This window comes from Bufo bufo, chromosome 8 (assembly GCF_905171765.1).
Source record: "Bufo bufo chromosome 8, aBufBuf1.1, whole genome shotgun sequence".
Taxonomy (NCBI): Eukaryota; Metazoa; Chordata; class Amphibia; order Anura; family Bufonidae; genus Bufo; species Bufo bufo.
This window is the reverse complement of record NC_053396.1, coordinates 188,191,090-188,211,420: the sequence shown is the minus strand read 5'-3', so window position 1 is coordinate 188,211,420 and position 20,331 is coordinate 188,191,090. Positions and strand designations below refer to the sequence as shown.

Genomic DNA, 20,331 nt, shown 5'->3' with positions numbered 1-20,331 from the left:
CAGGTCTACTGGGGAAGGGGGGATGACCAAAAGAGTTTAAAAGTTGGACAACCCCGTTAAGATGGACCTATCAGCATTCCTAACATGTCTGGTTTAGTAAATACTTGTATTTCCCATAAAATAACAATTTTGGACTATCTTTTCTCAGGGCTTTGCAAGTTTGCATTGTACCATTCCTCAGTTATACTTCCTGGAAATGTATGAATTCACAACGGGATGTTACTATTTCCCTTGTCAAAGGGTTGTGCCCCTACATTGATTGGACAGTGTTAGACTCATTGACAGGAGGGATAGTGACACCCAGTTGCCAAATTTTTCAAACATTTCCAGTAGGAATAACAGAAGAAAACCCACAGAGATATCTTGTAATACAGGCATGTTAGAAATGATTCCCTAATAGTAGACCTCGACAGACCTCGGACTCTCCTTTAGGACACCCAATTATTTGGTAAAGGAAAATTCCCCCCGGCTTTATATGCGACCACTGGCACCAGCAAAAGGAACGTTCCTAGAGTAGTCTTATACTAAAAAGTTACTACTTATTTCACTGACAGCATGCAGAGATTTTAGATACTGACTTATTGACTTCAGCTGGTTGATATACTACACTGGTCCCACCACTCACCGATGAGACGCATGACGTTGGGATGATCAAACTCCTTCATGCACACGGCCTCACTCAGGAAATCTTCCATCTCGGTGCGGGTGCAGATGGCAACTGTCGGAGGAGAAAAAATAAAGGGCATAAAAATAGAGAAATATCTGACACTGGGGACAATAGGGAGAAAAAGGAGCAGTATGAATGGCCGTAGACAGGCAGATGTCTTTTTTAAGATGGTGGCCGCCTGTCTTTGAACCCATGAGCTGCAGATGGCACTCATATGTTTTTGCATGGCTTAGGCTACTTTCACATCTGAAATTGAATTCGGCAGAGGAACACATCAGACATAGCCGGATACTGGTGGACCCTATTAACTGCAGTGGGATCCGGCCGGCTGCTGGCATGAGTGGTGGATTTCGGCCAGACAAAAAACATTGCGTGCGCTGTTTTTTGTTCAGCCAAAACCGGCCACTCATGCCAGAAACCGTCCAGATCCCCGTGAACGGCACTATCCAGCCATGTTGTCATCTCAGACTTTATATGGCTTATAGCTGACCCAGAGACAGAAATCACAAGGGGGCGCTACTTTCTATTATACATCCTGCCCTGGTTTTGTGCATCCTTTTCACTGGTGTGGGGTAGGTGGCCCACAGAGCTTTGCTTGTCCAGAAATATTAATCCAGGTTATAATCTCAAAATACTCTCGAAGAAGGGTATTTATTCAGAAGTTATAGATATTTTTAACATCATAGAACATTGAGTTAGTCCTTGGCACCACAAGGGGGAAAGGAGTCAAAAAGTAGATCTAAAGTAGAGCATAAGGAGATGTAGGTCTTATCTAGAGAAACCCATCGATATAGACTATTACTTACTCTTCATGGTCTTCACAGCGACCTTAAGGATATAGTCGTCTTGATTTAACTGACCCTCCATGACAGAGCCAAACTCTCCTAAGAAACAAGATCATAAATCATATTTATCATTTTTTTTGTTATACACGTCCAACACAAAGACCCTCATAAAAGGTTGCACAAAATATCCATGCAAATGGTGGTTAACTTGGAGTGCATCATGCTATAGAGCAACAACATCTATAACATTTGGAAAGAAGACTAGCTCAAATCTTCTGCACCTCCTGAGTCAAAGCTTTATGGTCACCAATGTTCAGTCTCAAAAAGTATTCAGATTAGCTCCCCCCCAGAAGAAGAAAAATATCTAGTATCACCTCTCCAAAGCTACCCTGTATGTCAATGTTTGACCCATTAAAGAACCTTCAAACATGACAGTAATGATGAAGGGCAAGAGCATTAAGAGGTACAGATGGGCGTTTTTAGCTTAGCTGATGTTCCATGTCATGTTTCAGGGGTCTTTAATGGGTCTGACGTTGACTTACAGAGTAGTCATCTATAGGTAACACTAGGTAACCATAGAAAGACCATTTTTGTCATGGAGGACAGCTAGTTTGCATACTTTCACCTGGAAGCATTGTGTGTAAGACCCCCTACACCACGTTGATCTCCACAAGGAGACGAGAAGATTCCCTGACCTATAACAATGATCCATGCAAATTCTATTACATTGTAGCTGTTGTTGACCCTCTGGGACCTAAGAAACCAGCAGCCGCTGTGTTAACAAGTTGCCCTTTAGGAATAGCTGAGACGAATCTGGCAGGAGATCAGTCCCTCACGAGGAAGCTAAAGGAAGCCATTAGACCAAGAGCTGTTTTCCGATAGCTTTTCCAGACTGTGTAGGATAAGACAGGGAACGGAAGTGGGGCCTGCTCGGCTCGTGTTACTGTGTGACTGTTCCCACACAAAGCAAAACACAGTGTAGATGAGACGGCAAGAACCTGTCCTGTGAGCTGCAGAACTGAGGTTTGATGGGAAAGATGAGAGGAAAAAATAAAAGTCTCAGAATTGCATAGGAAGTCCCAGAGGAGATTTTATTTTACTTTGCTTCCTACAGAATGTAACTAGTTCTAGACACAACTATGAACCAGGAACCCAAACTAGATCAGTAGAATAAATCACTGTTGTCCATACAGTGCCATAGAATGAAGGTTGACCAAGTAGGGGGCACATATTTTATGAAAGTGATTGCATTATATCAACAGTTTCAACAACTGCTCTTGCATATTATTCTTGTATTTTCTTATAATACATCAGATGTTTGCTTACAAGGAAGAAGCCTCAGATGAACTCTCTCATGGTGGAAGGGACCTTTGAGGACCTCTCTCATGGTTCCCTGCAGTGTGTACTCATAAATGCCTTTATATCACGTATGAGGGAAAAATTCAGAAGGATATAACATTTGTTAAAGGGGCTGATTCATCTCAGACATTGATGGCATATCACTAGGATATGCCAACAATGTTAGTTAGAAGCGGGCCCCACCTCTAGGATCTGCTCCTATATCCAGAAACAAGACCCTGAAGTGAACGGTGAGCAGCTATGGGAGTTCTGAACGTAGCTTGATATACCCCTTATAGGATATATGGGAAAGGAGTTGCAATAGGAATATAATGAAAGTAGGTGGACTTGCTTGTCAACCTACGAAAGATGACATCAGAAGATCTGATCACGTGGTCCATACAACATAGCCAGTGGCACTGCCTACCTTCTCCAAGGGTCTTGCCGAGTGTAAGTTTGTGTCGATCCACCATAACATCTCGAAGTTTCTCTTTAAGATCATCACTAATGCCCAGTCTGTTCACTAGAGAGCGGAGAACAATAATTTATTTACTTCAGAAAAACTATTGTTCTAACCTAGGTCAACACAGACACCTACCAAAGTAAAGGCAGTCAAAATATTATCTTTGAAGGGAGTCTGTCAGCAGTTTTGACCACGCAAAACTGCCGACAGAACTAGGAGCTAGGAAAAGCATGACAAACATATCTTTTGTGGAGCTTTTATTATCAGGAGAAGTGTGAATAGGAACTTTTCTTCTGCCAGGTTCTGCTCTTGCGAGTTCCCTGGAGGCAGAGCTTCACTATGAAGTCATCTCTGCATTGAGGTGCTTTACAGAGCCCACGCCTCTGAGGTAGAATCCAAACAGGAGACCATGACAGCTGTCACTCAGAGCAGAGGGGATGTGAAGCAGCTCAATTCAGGGAGTAGACAGCACATAACAGTGAAGCTGTGCCTGATTGGCTATTGCAGGAAAAGAACCTCGCAGAATACAACTTCATATTTACACTGCTCTGATAATAAAAGCTGTATAAAAGGTATGTTTTCCTCCCATATCTTTAGCCCCTACCTAGTGCTGTCAGCAGTTTTGCATGGTCAAAGCTGCTGACAGACTCCCTTTAAATCTATGTCGATGATGGGGATTTGAAGTTCTGTATCTAAAAATATCACAGAATTAAATAAGTAACTGAAGTAAATACTGGTTTGCGTACTTTTAACAATAGATACATGGTTTACTGCCTGAGAAGAATGCTTAAAATAAATAATTTATTATCATAATATTAAAATTGTAGTGGCTACCCGCCAACAAAACAATTCAGGCTGAGTGCAATGGGGTAGTGGACTATTAGTAGAAAGGTCCAGCCACTATCCCCATAGTCACTAATGAGTAAAAAGATCTGTGTGTGGTGCTAGAGATACAATGTTGCCTCCACAGTTCCACCACACACACTTACATACACTGTATTCACTCGATGTGTATCTGTTACTCAAACAGGTCATTCCGAGCTAATGACAGTGTTCTCTGAAAGTTGGGGGGGGGGGGGGGGGTGATTGGTCTAATTTGCACATGTAGCCACCAATCATACCCCAATGTCACTGTCAAGCCCTATGACCTAGATTTGTGCATAATACATAGATCCTTGCCTAATGTAGCGTCCACTCTACGCGTTTCTATGCTACCCTATTCAGGGCAGCCTTTCATCAGGACCAGAGTTGTCATCACCCAGATACAGATCGCCCATACACTTGGCAGGGAGCAATGCTGCACATTGGAGATGCCACACGTGCAGCACAGAGTAGCACAGACTCCGGCTCTATGACTGCCGTGGCGCGGCCGCCGAGAGCACTCCTTTCATAGATGGAGCCACAGCCACTAAGAGGCATGGTAAGGCCTTGCCCTCAATCCGCCCGTCATACTGAGCAAAGCGCAGTATATCAGTATTGCATTAGTCAGAATTTGGTAAAAACTTCTGTACTTTTAGCATTATTAACTGTACAATCCTGTCTAATGCAATAAGAAACAATGACCACACTGGAAAACATATGAAACCTATAAGTTTATCAGTTGTGCAATAGTCCTCCATTAAAATTTACACAATGTTTTCCTCGGGAAACAGCCTTCGCCTGCTGGTCCCAGAAGAGGCTTAAGCTAGACTGACTGCGTGGAAGAAACCATCACCAGCAGAAAGGTCTCTCTGTAACCATGGAGCAGCCTGGATCCCAGTGTTATTCAGCACAAAACATGAACAGAAATTTCCTGATGTTCAGCCAAGTGGATGGAGTATGCACAGATTCTCTGAAGACTCCTCCAGATCTTGCATCAATCAGTCTGGTCCAACAGGCGACCCCACCTATCCCTGTGCTAGCTCCCACGACTACAGTCTGTGCACGAGGGGCTATCCTGACATGTGGCGTCATAAATATTTATGAGTTACATAAGACTGAATTTCAACAGAAAGCAACAGGATATTCCCATAGTTTTCTAACCCTCCACATCTGCAGCTTTCGAGCTTAAGGTTGAGTGGTCAAAGGCCATCAGATCGCACTAGCAGTCAAAGATACTCAATATGGGTTCACCTCTAAATGCTCTTGAGCTAGGTACTATGAATGGAAACATGCGAAGACTCATTTTTAGAGATCTGTGACCATATACATGGTGGTATACAGAGGAACATGTCAGACTTACAGGTGGCTTCTGTGGTTCTTCTGCTGTAAGACTTCCGTACTCTGTACCGGACCACCAGTTCTCCTTGCTCCATGGTTGGTTCAAAGGCCTCTCTGAATATTTACATAAAACAACATCAGTATCATCGGCCTGTACCCAATGTCTTCCATGAGCCTCATTGATATATTATTGTGCGGACTCACCCATATCTTGTCTCCTTCTTTCGGACATGGGCGAGGAAAATAGCACCTACGATGGCTCCGAAAACTGCCACAGCAACCACCAGCATTACATACCACCAATGCCAGGAGAAAAGAGATGATGCCATGTCTCTGACAGCTGTTGAATAAAAATATGAGCTTGTTTTTGTTTTGTTTTTTAAATCTTCCATTGAGAAGAAATGTATAGGACAAGGACTCTCCAATGCAAAGCAATTCATTCGGAGAATGGTCAGGAGACCCAATGGCAGTGCTTCTCAATGTTACTCAACCAAGTGCTCCCTACCCAAGCCCATGATCTTACATTCTGCTGAACCCATTAAAAGCATAGCATGGCGAATACATCCCTTGGAGACATGGCATGGGGTACACGTATAGGATATAGGTTGGACAACTAGTCTGTACGGCACGCAAAATAAAATATTGATAGTCACTCGGATCTGGGCTCCATTACTGTCAGTATTCAGTTCTGTTCCTTACCTTGAGGAGACTCTGGAATAAAAGCAAATTGACATACATGAGACACCAGGCAACAGTACCATACATATAATATAGGAAATGGTTGGCTGATGCATCTTACCATAGTTACTGAGTATAGCAACAACCGGATCACTCCAAGGACCATCTCCGGAGACTGTGTAAGAGGAGATCCTAACAGTCAGATTGTCCACAGGCTGCAACATATCCATCATCACCTCATTGGTCAGGCCAGCATCTACCACAACCTGTGTAGTAAAAACCCTACACTGAGAATGTGATATAATATTTGTATATTCTAAGCCTAGTACATACAGTACCATGCACAACATTGTTGTGACATAATATCACCAAGGGTTGACATACACAACTAGAGCCAAGGTTTAATTTTGACCGAGCATGGGAACCAGCCATTCCCGAAGAGCCGTAAACACACACATGATAAAGCTACATTCATTTAATACTATACTACATACACATACACATACACAACTCAGTCTGTAGACACTAAAGCTACGCAGCAGGCTTACTCATTGCCCATGCCAAGTCCAATACTCCTATCTACCTCATGGCATGGATAGAGGCAGGGGTGTAGCTATAGGTTGTGGCAGTTGCTCAGGAAGACCAAAGGCCCCTGTATTATAAATTGCACATGGTGTGGGGCCTAGGAGTTTCAAGCTACACATCTGGATGCTGTAGTGACCTTATTCAACTATGGGTCATAGGTAAGGGGCTGGTAGGCCATATCGTCTAAGGTTCTCAATGACAGACCTGCAGCTGGTGTTGGTTCTAGTTGCCTTCCGCCATGACACCCATGCACACAAATCACGTTGCACACTATGATGATACGTAGACCACCTGCATGGGTTAGTTTTGAGTCTGGTACCTCTGGTTGGTCCTTAGCTTGATAAGCCAGTTTGTAACCCTGTAGAACACCATTCAGTGGCGATCTTGGTTCTCTCCATGTGATTATAATAACAGTCTCGTTTCTAATCGCAGTGACATTTTGAGGGGGACCAGACGGAACTATGAAGAGAAACAGAAATCTCTCATGAGCCTAAGACATGGATCCATATTCTTGGAATGAAGCTAAAGTGTGTCATTAAGAAGGAAATTATATAAGGTTACAAGAAAGGGTCCCTCCCTCCCCCCAAAAAAGCCAACAGCGCCACTTTTGTGTGTGAGGTTGTGTCTGGTACTGCAGCTTGACCACGTTCAAGTGAATGGGCCTGAGCAGCAATACCAGACACAGCCCATGGACAAGAGGGATACTGTGGTCAGGTAACCCCTTAAAATGATTAAAACGGCAATAAGTATTTTAAGCATTGGCTAATCCAAAGTGTTGTCTACAAAAAGGACTAGAAAAAGATGGCTGCTTTCTTCCAAAAACATCTCCACACCTGAATGTGGGATATAAAGGGGTTGTGCAAACTGCTCAGACTGGTGGGACCATCGTTGGTGATCATACCTACCTGACCCCCCGGCTGTAGGTCCCAACTTGTCACAACTCCACCCCTGCTTGTCTCGGGTCTCTCCATGTAAACTTCCGGTTTGATGTGATTGGCTGCAGCGGTTATAAGCTCCCCTTGCTTCACATGACCATTTGACATAATGCAAGAGGAGCAAGTGATTGGCAGCAGTAGCATCAAACAGGAAGTTTACATGGAGGGACCCGAGACAAGTAGCAGAGGCCGGGTAGATAACAGTCCGGGACCCAGCACAGGGGATCAGGTAAGTCTAAGAGGTCTGGAAATGAGTGTACAACCCCTTTAAGATTAGCCTTATTCACTTCAATGCATCTGACGTTACCCATGGACAGGCATAGAGCTGTTTTAGGAATAAAGCAGTTATGTTTTTCTAATCCTCGTCATCCCTTTAAGAGACATTAAAGGGGTTGTCCAAGTTATTTTTTTGTTCTTTCTATGTAAAGGCTTTACCATGCACTTACTGCATCTACAGTTGCTGCTCTCTCAGATATCACTAAGGGTCACATGATCTTTGATGTGAGCTTCTCTCCCTACTCTGATGATGTTTAGAGCACAAGCCTAAGGCTTCGTTCACATCACAGTTTAGCCTTTCTGTTCTCCTGCTATGTTTAGGAGCAGGAGAATGGAAAGGATGGATTCGGCACATAACTGAGCTGAATGGAACCTAAGGACTAGTGATGAGCAGCAAAAATCGGCAATCGGCAAAATTTGCAATACAAAAATTTGCAATACAAAAATTCGCGATCGACACTACTCCTAAAGTCAAAGATATTGCAGCCTTCTCATTGGCCCACAAGCAAAAGGCAGTGAGGTTTCATGGGTACTGATGAAAAAAAATCTAGAATATTCCCGATTACGAAGATATAGCACTATATTCTAGATATTCGTGAATTCTCGAAGTGCCAATATTCGCAATAAAAATTTGCAATTAGAATATTCTCGATCAACACTACTAAGGAGCCCAAAGACTATAATAGGGTCCATTAGGTTTCCGCTCAGAGGAAGATTTTTGAAGCAGACACAAAAGTCCTACATGCACTACTTTTGTCTCAACTCCAAAATCATCTTCTGAGCGGAAACCTTACGGACCCCATTGTAGTCTATGGGGTCTTTAGGTTCCGTTCGGCTCAGTTATCTGCCGAATCTGTCCTTTCCGTTCTCCTGGTCCTAAACGGAGCAGGAGAACGGAAAGGCTAAACGGAGATGTGAACGAAGCCTAAGAGAGCAGATATGTGTTTGTACACAGAGGTCACTGTGCTGGCCACGCCCCCCTGCACTGCCCGTCTGCTGTCTGCTCTCTCCCTGGATTCTTCAGAGAAAGCTTTAACCCCTTCAGAAGCACAGACTTAGGGCTGAAGGCTCTACTGTGTAGCTGCAGGCAGTGAGGAGACAAATGCTGGGCATAGGAGCTGACAGACTAGAGAAGTTCTGCAGAGCATTGCACAAGAACAGGTAGGGGGAAAGATCCTGTGTGTATCAGCAGTGTCATTGTACAGCTGGGACTTGCAGTCCTACATATACAACATGATGCTGATTCTCCCGGCAGGCAGACATGTCACTCAGGGCAGCACTTGTATTCACTCCCTTTGCAGAGCAGGAGGATGGGCAGAGATTGTTTTATTGTAGGTAAAGAAAGGGCTGGAAGAGAACCAGGAAAATGAGGAAATATCTTTTTTTTTTTGCCAAAAACTTGCTTAGCTCAGTTATATATCGCTGTCCATCAGATTTATAGTGCTATATATTTTTTTTCAGAACTCGGACAACCCCTTTAACATAAAAAAATAAAGTGGGACTTGTGGTACAAGTTGAAGTGAGTAAACAAGACGCTTCACAAGAAGAAGTAGAAGAAAACTGAGTCAATAGGACGGCTGACACAGACAGTGTCGATTGTGTCTTGTGTACTAATTACTACAAGGGGCCGGGGCTGAAAGGGAGCCCCCCTTATAATCCTGCAAGTTCCTGCCAAAGGGAAGGAGAACGTGCAGAGGAGTGAGCGCCACAAGGAAACGGACGATACTTTTGAAACCATCTGTAAGGTGAAAATTCTAAATTTAAATAAAATCTCCATTTTCAGTTTCGAAGCACTTTAGCCTTTCGTGACTATCTTGTAAATGACTTTCCTTACAGGGCATCTGTCAGCAGATCTGTCCCTATGACACTGGCTGACCTGTTACACGTGTGCTTGGCAGCTGAAGGCATCTGTGTTGGTCCCATGTTCATATGTGCCCGCATTGCTGAGAAAAATGATGTTTTATTATATGCAAATGAGCCTCTAGGAGCAACGGGGGCGTTGCCATTACACCTAGAGGCTCAGCATTTTCTGGAACTGCCGCGTCCTCTGCACTTCAATTGGGGCTGGGTGTGATGACATTTTCACTGCCTGGCCCTGTCAATCGAAGTGCAGAGGGCGCAGCAGTTGCAGAGAGAACAGAGCCTCTAGGTGTAATGGTAATGCCCCCGTTGCTCCTAGAGGCTCATTTGCATATATTAAAACTTAGTTTTTCTCAGCAACGCGGACACATATGAACATGGGACCAACACAGATGCCTTCAGCTGCCGAACGCACATGTAACAGGTCAGCCGGTGTCATAGGGACAGATCTGCTGACAGATGCCCATTAAACTAGTGGCTGCTTAGAATGCCTGGCATTCATCTGCAAAAGACATTTGGCAGTTGCTGTCCGTTAGCTGCACCCAGACAATCAAGACAGCCACCATTGATCTCAGAAATAGTGATTGGCTAGAGCAGCTCAGAAACAGGTCTCTCCTAACAAATCCTCTGCTCTGTCCATTTCAGCTAGATGCAATGCACGCTATATAGACACAAAGTGTAGTCATCAGAGCTGTATAATTTAAAGGGGTTCTGCAGTTTTTTAAATTGATGATCTATCCCCCGCCGATCAGCTGTTTGAGAAGGCACTAGCGCTGCGGCCTTTTCGCTGTTTACCGCAGACCCAATGACGTCACGATTAGTATCAATGGTATGGGCGGGGCTAACTTGAATGGAGTTTTGCCCCGCCCAGGCCATTGATACAAGTCGTGACGTCACTGGGTCTGCGGTAAACAGCGAGAAGGCCACGGCACTACTGCCTTCTCAAACAGCTGATCGGCAGGGGCCCCGGGTGTCGGACCCCCGCCGATCAGATGCTGATGATCTATCCAGACAGGGTAGATCATCAGTTTAAGAAAACTGCAGAACCCCTTTAAGCGCTTAGTAGGTAATTGTTTCACTCTTGTATGGGCATCTTAAAGGGGTTGTCCGAGTTATGGACAAAAAAAAGATATAGCACTGTTAATCTGATGGTCAGCGATATATATAACTAAGCTAAGCAAGTTTTAGGCAAAAAAATATCTATTTCCTCATTTCCCTGGTTCTCTTCCAGCCCTTTGTTTACTTGCAATAAAAACTATTTCTGCCCCTCCCCCTGCAGGGAGTGAATACAAGTACTGCCCTGAGTGACATGTCTGCCTGCTGGGAGACTCTGCAGCATGTTGTATGTGTAGAGCTACAAGTCCCAGCTGTATAATGACACTGCTAAGGGAGTGAATACAAGTGCTGCCCTGAGTGTCATGTCTGCCTGCTGGGAGACTCTGCAGCATGTTGTATGTGTAGAACTGCTAATACACACAGGATCTTCCCTCTACCTGCAATGCTCTGCAGAACTTCTCGTTCAGCTCCTGTGCCCAGCATTTGTCTCCTCACTGCCTGCAGCTACACAGTAAACATTTCAGCCCTGAGTCTGTGCAGCTGAAGGGGTTAAGAATCCTGGGAGAGAGCAATAAGCAGCAGCCGGCAGTGCAGGGGGGCGTGGCCAGCACAGTGACAGATCTGGTGTACAGATCTCTCAGGCTTGTGCACCAACATTATCAGAGCAGGGAGAGAAGCTGACATCACAGGTCAGTGAAATCTGAGAAACCAGCCACTGGAGATAAAGTGAGTTAATTGGAAAGCTGTTACAGTTGCCTAGTTAGAAACATAGAAAGAATAAAAAAAATAACTCGGACAACCCCTTTAAAGTGCACCTGTCAGCAGGATTACCCTTATAGAACCAGCCCACTGCCTGGTAGGTTGGATCCTCCTGATTAAAACGATACCTGTCTTGGCCACATTCACGAGAAGAAAATATTTTCTTCTTTGTGACAATGAAGACTGGAAAGCTGTGGTGTTCAGGTGCACTCAAGGGCTAAGCCCCACCCCCAGTGCACTATTTTCACAAGAAAGGAATCATTTAAATCAGCAGACTCATCCCTACCATGAGGTATTTCTGGTTTAATAGGATTAATCCTGCTCTTTGAAGATGTTCCCATATAAACTGGTAAGTTCTTTGCTCCTCATATACTCTTGAACGTAAAAAAAAAATATCTGAACCTCCAGTCCCTCCCAGACTCTCATACCTCCTTCCAAGGTTTCCATTGGGACCCATTCTGTCCAGTGGGACACCCCCTCGTGGTTCAGGCAGGACACACGCACATTGTAAACAGAGTAGGGAGCAAGGTCACTGATGATATGAGTATAAGGGGGCACATAGATGTTCTGGTTGTAGATCTTATGGTGAGGAGTGGTACTGAGGTGGCTATGAGGAGCAGTAGCCTAAGGGAGGAAAAGAAGGCCAATTAGAAGACAACACAAAACTGAAAATGTTTAGAAGCTTAAAAATTTAGAAATAGTCACTGCCGTAGTTCTTCTTTTTTTAACCTGTAACAATGAAAAGCCCCAATTCAAACCACAGTCCAACAGTAATAAGGAACTTGGGGCAGGAGAAGAAAACAAAACTAGAAACCTGTTGTGACGTCCTGGTGCACATGTTCATGATACAACAGTTATCATTGAAACCTGTGTAATGCATGAGTTAGGTCCTTCAGGCCAAGAGACACTTGTTGTAGGTGTTCTCAGCTCTAGCTAATACAAGGGGCTACTGAACACTGGACCACACTCGATTAACTTTACATTTTCTAATATGAATTTCTAAACAAGACTACTCATATCAGACCAAATATCAGAAGACCACTACATGCAACCTTAACATTACTAAACTATAAAGGAACAATGGGCACAATATCTCCTGCCTGGAAAGACTAGCAATGAACGGTATCATCCAGAAGAGGCTGTCTCTGTATGGACACTAAACCATCACTAGGTGACCACATATAACCAAGGTGGCCACAGTATGGTATGGGGACATCTTTAATTTGTCTCCATGCTACCCAAGCCCACCTCAAGTGCCTAAGATTCAGTGAGATAGTCCTGGATTAATAGCACAGTCCTGGAGTGTAGACATATGTGATCCTTTCTGCTAAAAAAAAAACAGGATGGTCTTGGGGTTCTAACTAAGGATATTTCTGGAGGTGTAGCTAGAATAATAAGGGTTGGGTTCACGTTTAAAGGGTTTGTTGTGTCCAGATCCACAAAGCTTTTGTGGATGAGGTTCTTGAATGGAGCTAGACTTTGTGGTTTCTTGCGCCCACCAGTGGAAATTATTCCCTTTATCATCAATAAAGTCTAATAGGTTTTGTATTAAAGGAATAGACCCTAGTGTAGGTGGTTAGCTCTAAAGCAGGGGTGGGCAATTATTTTTTCGATGGGGCCACATGAGAAACTGAAAATATTTTGGAGGGCCGGGCCAAAAGGCTAAACTCAATACTGCATAAAATCAATTGTATTTCTTTATAAAAAGCAGTAAATATCATTGTTGGACAACTGGTACGAGTACTTGTTATAGTTAAACAATGAAAAAGTGAGGTTGCCTTACAAGAAAAAAATTTAAATTTATTAAACAAAATTTCCCAAAACAATGAACATTTTTCACTATTTGTGACTCATATTAGTGAAAGCCATTGTCCCCCTGTGAATCCAGCCATTGTCCCCTGTGAATCCAGCCATTGTCCCCTGTGAATCCAGCCATTGTCCCCTGTGAATCCAGCCATTGTCCCCATGTGAATCCAGCCATTGTCCCCTGTGAATCCAGCCATTGTCCCCCTGTGAATCCAGCCATTGTCCAATGTGAATCCAGCCATTGTCCCCTGTGAATCCAGCCATTGTCCCCTGTGAATCCAGCCATTGTCCCCTGTGAATCCAGCCATTGTCCCCTGTGAATCCAGCCATTGTCCCCTGTGAATCCAGCCATTGTCCCCCTGTGAATCCAGCCATTGTCCCCCTGTGAATCCAGCCATTGTCCCCCTGTGAATCCAGCCATTGTCCCCCTGTGAATCCAGCAATTGTCCCACTGTGAATCCAGCCATTGTCCCCATGTGAATCCAGCCATTGTCCCCTGTGAATCCAGCCATTGTCCCCCTGTGAATCCAGCCATTGTCCAATGTGAATCCAGCCATTGTCCCCTGTGAATCCAGCCATTGTCCCCTTGTGTACAGAACACCCCCCCGGCCCCCCCATCATATACAGAACCCCCCCCCCCCCCCCTTACAATAGTACACACCCCTCCCCCCCCCCCCCTTGCCTTTAGAAACGTAATGCTCAGAGATGATCAGCCATGTGTTAGTCACACTGACTACACACAGCACAGGGGGAGGCGGCCGCAGCTTCATGCTTGTCGGCTCTGTGACTGTCAGTGTCAGACAGTCACAGCCGATACTATGAGAGCCGCGGGCGCTGCGCTGTTACAGAGAAGGGAATAATTGCGGCCGGCCGGGTCCCGGGTACGGCTCGCACGAGGCACCCCCCCCCCTGCTGTGTCTTACCTAGACAGTACTGCCGCTGACGCTGCCTCCCTGCCACCGCGCCATGCCACACGCAGCACGCCGAGTCGGAAGTCCTCTTCATTCGCGGAGGAGGGGTATCGTTGCTTGGCACGCCTCTGGCTCCGCCCGGGGGCCGGATTAAAAGGTCCGCCGGGCCGTATACGGCCCGCGGGCCGTAGTTTGCCCAGGTCTGCTCTAAAGGAAGCTCCAAATGTTTTGTTTTCTCTCATAATCTGGTGGGCCAGTCTAACCCTGCTTAGATGTCCACCTTCAGCCACCACAAGGTAAAAAAAAAACTGCTGCTACATTCAAGGCAACCAAATCCTCCTCCATCGTCTTATCATTGGATACCATTCTAGTAGAAAATTGTAAACAATCTGTACACTACACACATAGAGCAGTCTACAATCTGGGGACTCCTGGCCTTACAGATATCTTTAGGACACGACTGTTTAAAGGGAATGTCTCACCAACCTTTTTTTTCTGCCAATTAAAACCAGATAGTGACCATATCCTTTTTTAGAATCTGTTTTTTTATTTTCTGATTTCTACTTCCTGAACATGACTATGGGGGGCGGCCATCTTGCCTGAGCTGTTCTTAACAGCATTTAGAGATATGCTTTACAGCAGCCTCCATGGGCAATAGACACAATGGACTGGAGGGGACTCCAGGGGGAGGGGGAGCGGATAACCTTTGACAATCACCTATTGTGAATAATGGATCCTGTGTTATCCATATACATATAAGTGTTATCTGTTATTCTAATCCTGCCTGTAATGATAAGCAGATGACTGCAGTAAAGTGATTTGTACAGACCACGAAGTAGTGCCTATTGATAGGCTTAGTGGCCAGAAGTAAAACCTGCTGGATTTTAGGATTTCTATTAAAAATAGATATTATCATGGAAAATTTAAAATAACCAGCATCAAAAATTATTAAACTTTCACACTGGCGTTTTGGCTTTCCGTTTGTGAGATCCGTTCAGGGCTCTCGCAAGCGGTCCAAAACGGATCAGTTTGTATTATAATGCATTCTGAATGGAAAAGGATCCGCTCAGTTTGCCTCCGTTCCGTCTCCATTCCATCTGATGAAACTGAGCCAAACGGATCCGTCCTGGCACACAATGTAAGTCAATGGGGACCAATCCGTTTTCACGGACACAATCTGTCCCAATAGAAAACGGATCCGTCCTCCATTGACTTTCAATAGTTTTCAAGACGGATCCGTCATGGCCATGTTAAAGATAATACAAACGGATCCTTTCAGAACGGATGCACGCGGTAGTATTATCTGAACGGATCCGTCCATGACGGATCCGCACAAAACGCGAGTGTGAAAGTAGCCTAAGATAAAAAAACATGATTTAAATAATAGGTCATTTTCTGATGACACACTGTAAGGCTACATGCACACGACCGTTACGTTTTTTTGCGGTCCGCAAACCTTGGATCCGCAAAAAACTGAAGCCGCCCGTGTGCCTTCCGCAATTTGCAGAACGGAACGGGCGGCCCACTGTAGACCTGCCTATTCTTGTCCGCAAAAACAGACAAGAATAGGACTTGCCATATTTTTTTTGCGGGGCCTTGGAACGGCGCAACGGATGCGGACGGTACACGGAGTGCTGTCCGCATCTTTTGCGGCCCTATGGAAGTGAATGGGTCCGCACCCGAGCCACAAAAGCTGCGGCTCGGATGCGGACCCGAAAAACGGTCGTGTGCATGAGGCCTAAAAGTGTAGGACAATTGTAGGAGATGCTGGTGACCTCTTCCATCACATTCCCTGCCGTCGGATGCTATTAGCAAAGAATGAAGCACTGGCCGCCGTCCACTAATCTGATTTCCCTTTGTCTTTGTTTCTACTAATGGAGAAGTCACCACCGTCAGCAACTAATTCTTCCCCTTTCGATCTCGTTTTAGAAACCATGAACAGGAAGTTTCATTCATGCAGCAGTGAGGACCATGATTCATGAATGGGAACCATTGAGCTCTTTGTTTGCCATTCTTTTTACCAATAGGGGGCAGTGTGATCTTCGATTTAACTGAACTCTTGTATATCCCAAGGTGTCAACTACAGTGCACCATGGGAGACCTGACACAATCACTTGTTTCAATTTAATATTTATAGATAATCAATTTATAGATAATCAACTCCACAGGTTTAGGTGTCATGGGCATGGCACAGCCGTATGCATCAAGCCTGTATGGACTGTGCTGCCATTCCGTGTGTGCAATTTGCGATGAAGGTCCAGATGGGTGTTACCAGTCGGTGTGTGCAATTTGCGATGAAGGTCCAGATGGGTGTTAACAGATACACCATCTGTTAACACCCATCTGGACCTTCATCGCAAATTGCACACACCGACTGGTAACACCCATCTGGACCTTCATCGCAAATTGCACACACGGAATGGCAGCACAGTCCATACAGGCTTGATGCATACGGCTGTGCCATGCCCATGACACCTAAACCTATGGAGTTGATTATCTATAAATTGATTATCTATAAATATTAAATTGAAACAAGTGATTGTGTCAGGTCTCCCATGGTGCACTGTAGTTGACACCTTGGGATATACAAGAGTTCAGTTAAACCGAAGATCACACTGCCCCCTATTGGTGCAATTTGCAGTGAAGGTCCAGATGGGTGTTACCAGTTGGTGTCTGCAATTTGCAGTGAAGGTCCAGATGGGTGTTACCAGTTGGTGTCTGCAATTTGCAATGAAGGTCCAGATGGGTGCTACCAGTTGGAGTGCGCAATTTTCAATTATTTTTCCATTTGGACCGCGCTGCTCCAGAAGGCAGGAAAAACACCACTTAGACTCCTTCCAATAATCCGTGGATATAGGGAAGCAAAAGGCCACAGAAAACAGCAGAGTCTCCACTCATTCACCTCTGTCAGACACCAAAGGATAGCCACAATAGTGAAATACCATCACATAAACGGAATAACAGTATTTATTATACTCACAAAAGTGAATAGAATACAGGCAGTATAAAATTGCATACACCCGACCCGGGTTTCGCTTCGAAAAGCTTCGTCCGGGGCATCTCAAGCTTTTCGAAGCGACACCCGGGTCGGGTGTATGCAATTTTATACTGCCTGTATTCTATTCTCTTTTGTGAGTATAATAAATACTGTTATTCCGTTTATGTGATGGTATTTCACTATTGTGGCTATCCTTTGGTGTCTGACAGAGGCGAATGAGTGGAGACTCTGCTGCTTTCTGTGGCCTTTTGCTTCCCTATATCCACGGATTGTTGGAAGGAGTCTAAAGTGGTGTTTTTCCTGCCTTCTGGAGCAGCGCGGTCCAACTGGAAAAAGGATTGAGATTTATGTGAACTCTACCCACTTCACAATTGGGACCTGTGACGCGGAAAAAGGCGACGTACCAGAGACTATTTTATTTATTTATTTATATTAGCGCAATTTTCAATGACTGTCCAGATGGGTGTTATCAGTTCAGGTGCGTCCCTGCCAGGATTGAATGGATAGTGTCAAACTGTGCAGGGACACCACGCAACTGGTAACACCCAACTGGACCTTCATTGTAAACTGCCAGTAATTCATTTATAACTTCTAGCAGGAATAATAAAAGGAAAGCACAATATACAGTCTTAATAATAGATGCCTCAGAACTGTTATTACATGGGGGGGGGGGGGGGGGGGTGCACGTATTAGCTAAAAAGACACATCAGGTAAAGTTAGAGGTACTCTTTAACAAATTAATTTAACAAATGAGGTTTTTTAAGAGGGTACATGAATGTTCTGAATTTGCAATATAATGTCTGTTCCGTTACCATTTGGACTCTAAGGGTTAATCTGAGTGCTTGTATCTCCGGGAGTGGGAGGAGGAGGCCAAATATTGGTCTATGGCCTCATGCACACGACCGTTGTGTGCATCCGTGGCCGTTGTGCCGTTTTCCGTTTTTTTTCGCGGACCCATTGACTTTCAATGGGTCCGTGGAAAAAACGGAGAATGCACCGTTTGGCAGCCGCATCCGTGAGCCGTGTTTCCTGGCCGTGAAAAAAATATGACCTGTCCTATTTTTTTCACGGCCAACGGTTCACGGACCCATTCAAGTCAATGGGTCCGTGAAAGAACACGGATGCACACAAGATTGGCATCCGTGTCCGTGATCCGTGGCCGTAGGTTAGTTTTTATACAGACGGATCCGAAGATCCGTCTGCATAAAAGCTTTTTCAAAGCTGAGTTTTCACTTCGTGAAAACTCAGAACCGACAGTATATTCTAACACAGAAGCGTTCCCATGGTGATGGGGACGCTTCTAGTTAGAATACACTACAAACTGTGTACAAGACTGCCCCCTGCTGCCTGGCAGCACCCGATCTCTTACAGGGGGCCGTGATCAGCACAATTAACCCCTTCAGGTGCGGCACCTGAAGGGGTTAATTGTGCTGATCTGGCCCCCTGTAAGAGATCAGGGCTGCCAGGCAGCAGGGGGCAGTCATGTACACAGTTTGTAGTATATTCTAACTAGAAGCGTCCCCATCACCATGGGAACGCCTCTGTGTTAGAATATACTGTCGGAAATGAGGTTTCACGATCTAACTCATATCCGACAGTATATTCTAACATAGAGGCGTTCCCATGGTGATGGGGACGCTTCAAGTTAAAATATACCATCGGATTGGAGAAAACTCCGATCTGATGGTATAAAAGGGACTCCAGACTTTACATTGAAAGTCAATGGGGACGGATCCGTTTGAAATTGCACCATATTGTGTCAACGTCAAACGGATCCGTCCCCATTGACTTGCATTGTAATTCAGGACGGATCCGTTTGGCTCCGCACGGCCCGGCGGACACCAAAACGACTTTTTTTTCATGTCCGTGGATCCTCCAAAAATCAAGGAAGACCCACGGACGAAAAAACGGTCATGGATCACGGGAAAACGGAACCCCGTTTTGCGGACCGCAAAAAAATACGGTCGTGTGCATGAGGCCTATGTCTGATGATCCACCCATAACTGGGGCAATCTGCCTCCTCCACATCCATGATGCTTTACAGCAGCCACCTGACACAGACAGCATACAGTATTCTCATCCTGCACGGTGATCGTAATGCGAGGGATAAACGCATCTCTTGTGTTCTATCGGCTTGTCAATGTCTCCTCAGCTCTTCATGTCCCACCTAACAAAACATGCCAACCCCACCCGTAGATCCTTCACCCCCTCCCTCCACTCATTACAGATGAGGCGTTGAAAGACGGGTCTCCCTTGTTGTTACATTCACTTGATACCATTGTTGAATGTGAGTAATGATTATCCCTGCCTGGCCGAGATAATCCGTCAGCCCTTACTGAAAACAGCGCCTCCGGAGGAATGCAACAAGCCAATTAGGTCCCATAATTAACCTGTTAATTCAATTAGCAAGGAATTCTGGACAGTATGGATGGTTTCACTCAAGATTTTGCTTTGTTGGTGGCAAACTGGGCCATTGCCTAAGGCGCCTTTCTTTTTTTTTGCGAGTCCTGGCGATGAGACCGACCTCCGAGCAGAAAACTGACAGTGCATCTAAAATTATAAAGGCAAGTAGCAAAAATGGTGGACAGGGGACTCTATTTAGATTTTTGCCTTGATACCTTCCCTGACTGGTTCATTGGTCCAGTAGGATAAGGCTGGTATCAAAAATAGTGGACCGGGGGCTCAATTTTGATTTTTGCCCTGATACTTTTTTGTATACCACTCGTCCTAGCCGGTTCATTGGTTTAGTAGGATAAGGCAAGTAGCAAAAATGGCGGGCAGGGGGGTCTACTTAGATTTTTGCCCTGATACCTTTTGGTATGCCACCCACTCTGACTGGTTCATTGGTCCAGTAGGATAAGGCAAGTAGCAAAAATGGCGGGCAGGGGGGTCTACTTAGATTTTTGCCCTGATACCTTTTGGTATGCCACCCACTCTGACTGGTTCATTTGTCCAGTAGGATAAGGCAAGTGGACAGGTGTCTATGTAAAAATCCAGCTCACCTCTATCTTCATC

At 45.0% G+C, this 20,331-nt stretch overlaps 1 protein-coding gene across 1 annotated transcript in view; it reads right to left on the bottom strand.

Moving 5' to 3' along the window:
• AXL (AXL receptor tyrosine kinase) overlaps positions 1 to 20,331 on the bottom strand; it is a 96,797-nt gene that overhangs the window by 19,617 nt on the left and 56,849 nt on the right. The window contains exons 7-15 of the mRNA XM_040442191.1: positions 12,030 to 12,225; positions 7,035 to 7,174; positions 6,252 to 6,396; positions 6,152 to 6,163; positions 5,657 to 5,792; positions 5,475 to 5,566; positions 3,218 to 3,313; positions 1,474 to 1,551; positions 626 to 718 (exon numbers count right to left, since the gene is read on the bottom strand). Coding sequence (XP_040298125.1) covers positions 626 to 718; positions 1,474 to 1,551; positions 3,218 to 3,313; positions 5,475 to 5,566; positions 5,657 to 5,792; positions 6,152 to 6,163; positions 6,252 to 6,396; positions 7,035 to 7,174; positions 12,030 to 12,225 — 988 coding nt within the window. The remainder of the gene's footprint in view (positions 1 to 625; positions 719 to 1,473; positions 1,552 to 3,217; positions 3,314 to 5,474; positions 5,567 to 5,656; positions 5,793 to 6,151; positions 6,164 to 6,251; positions 6,397 to 7,034; positions 7,175 to 12,029; positions 12,226 to 20,331) is intronic.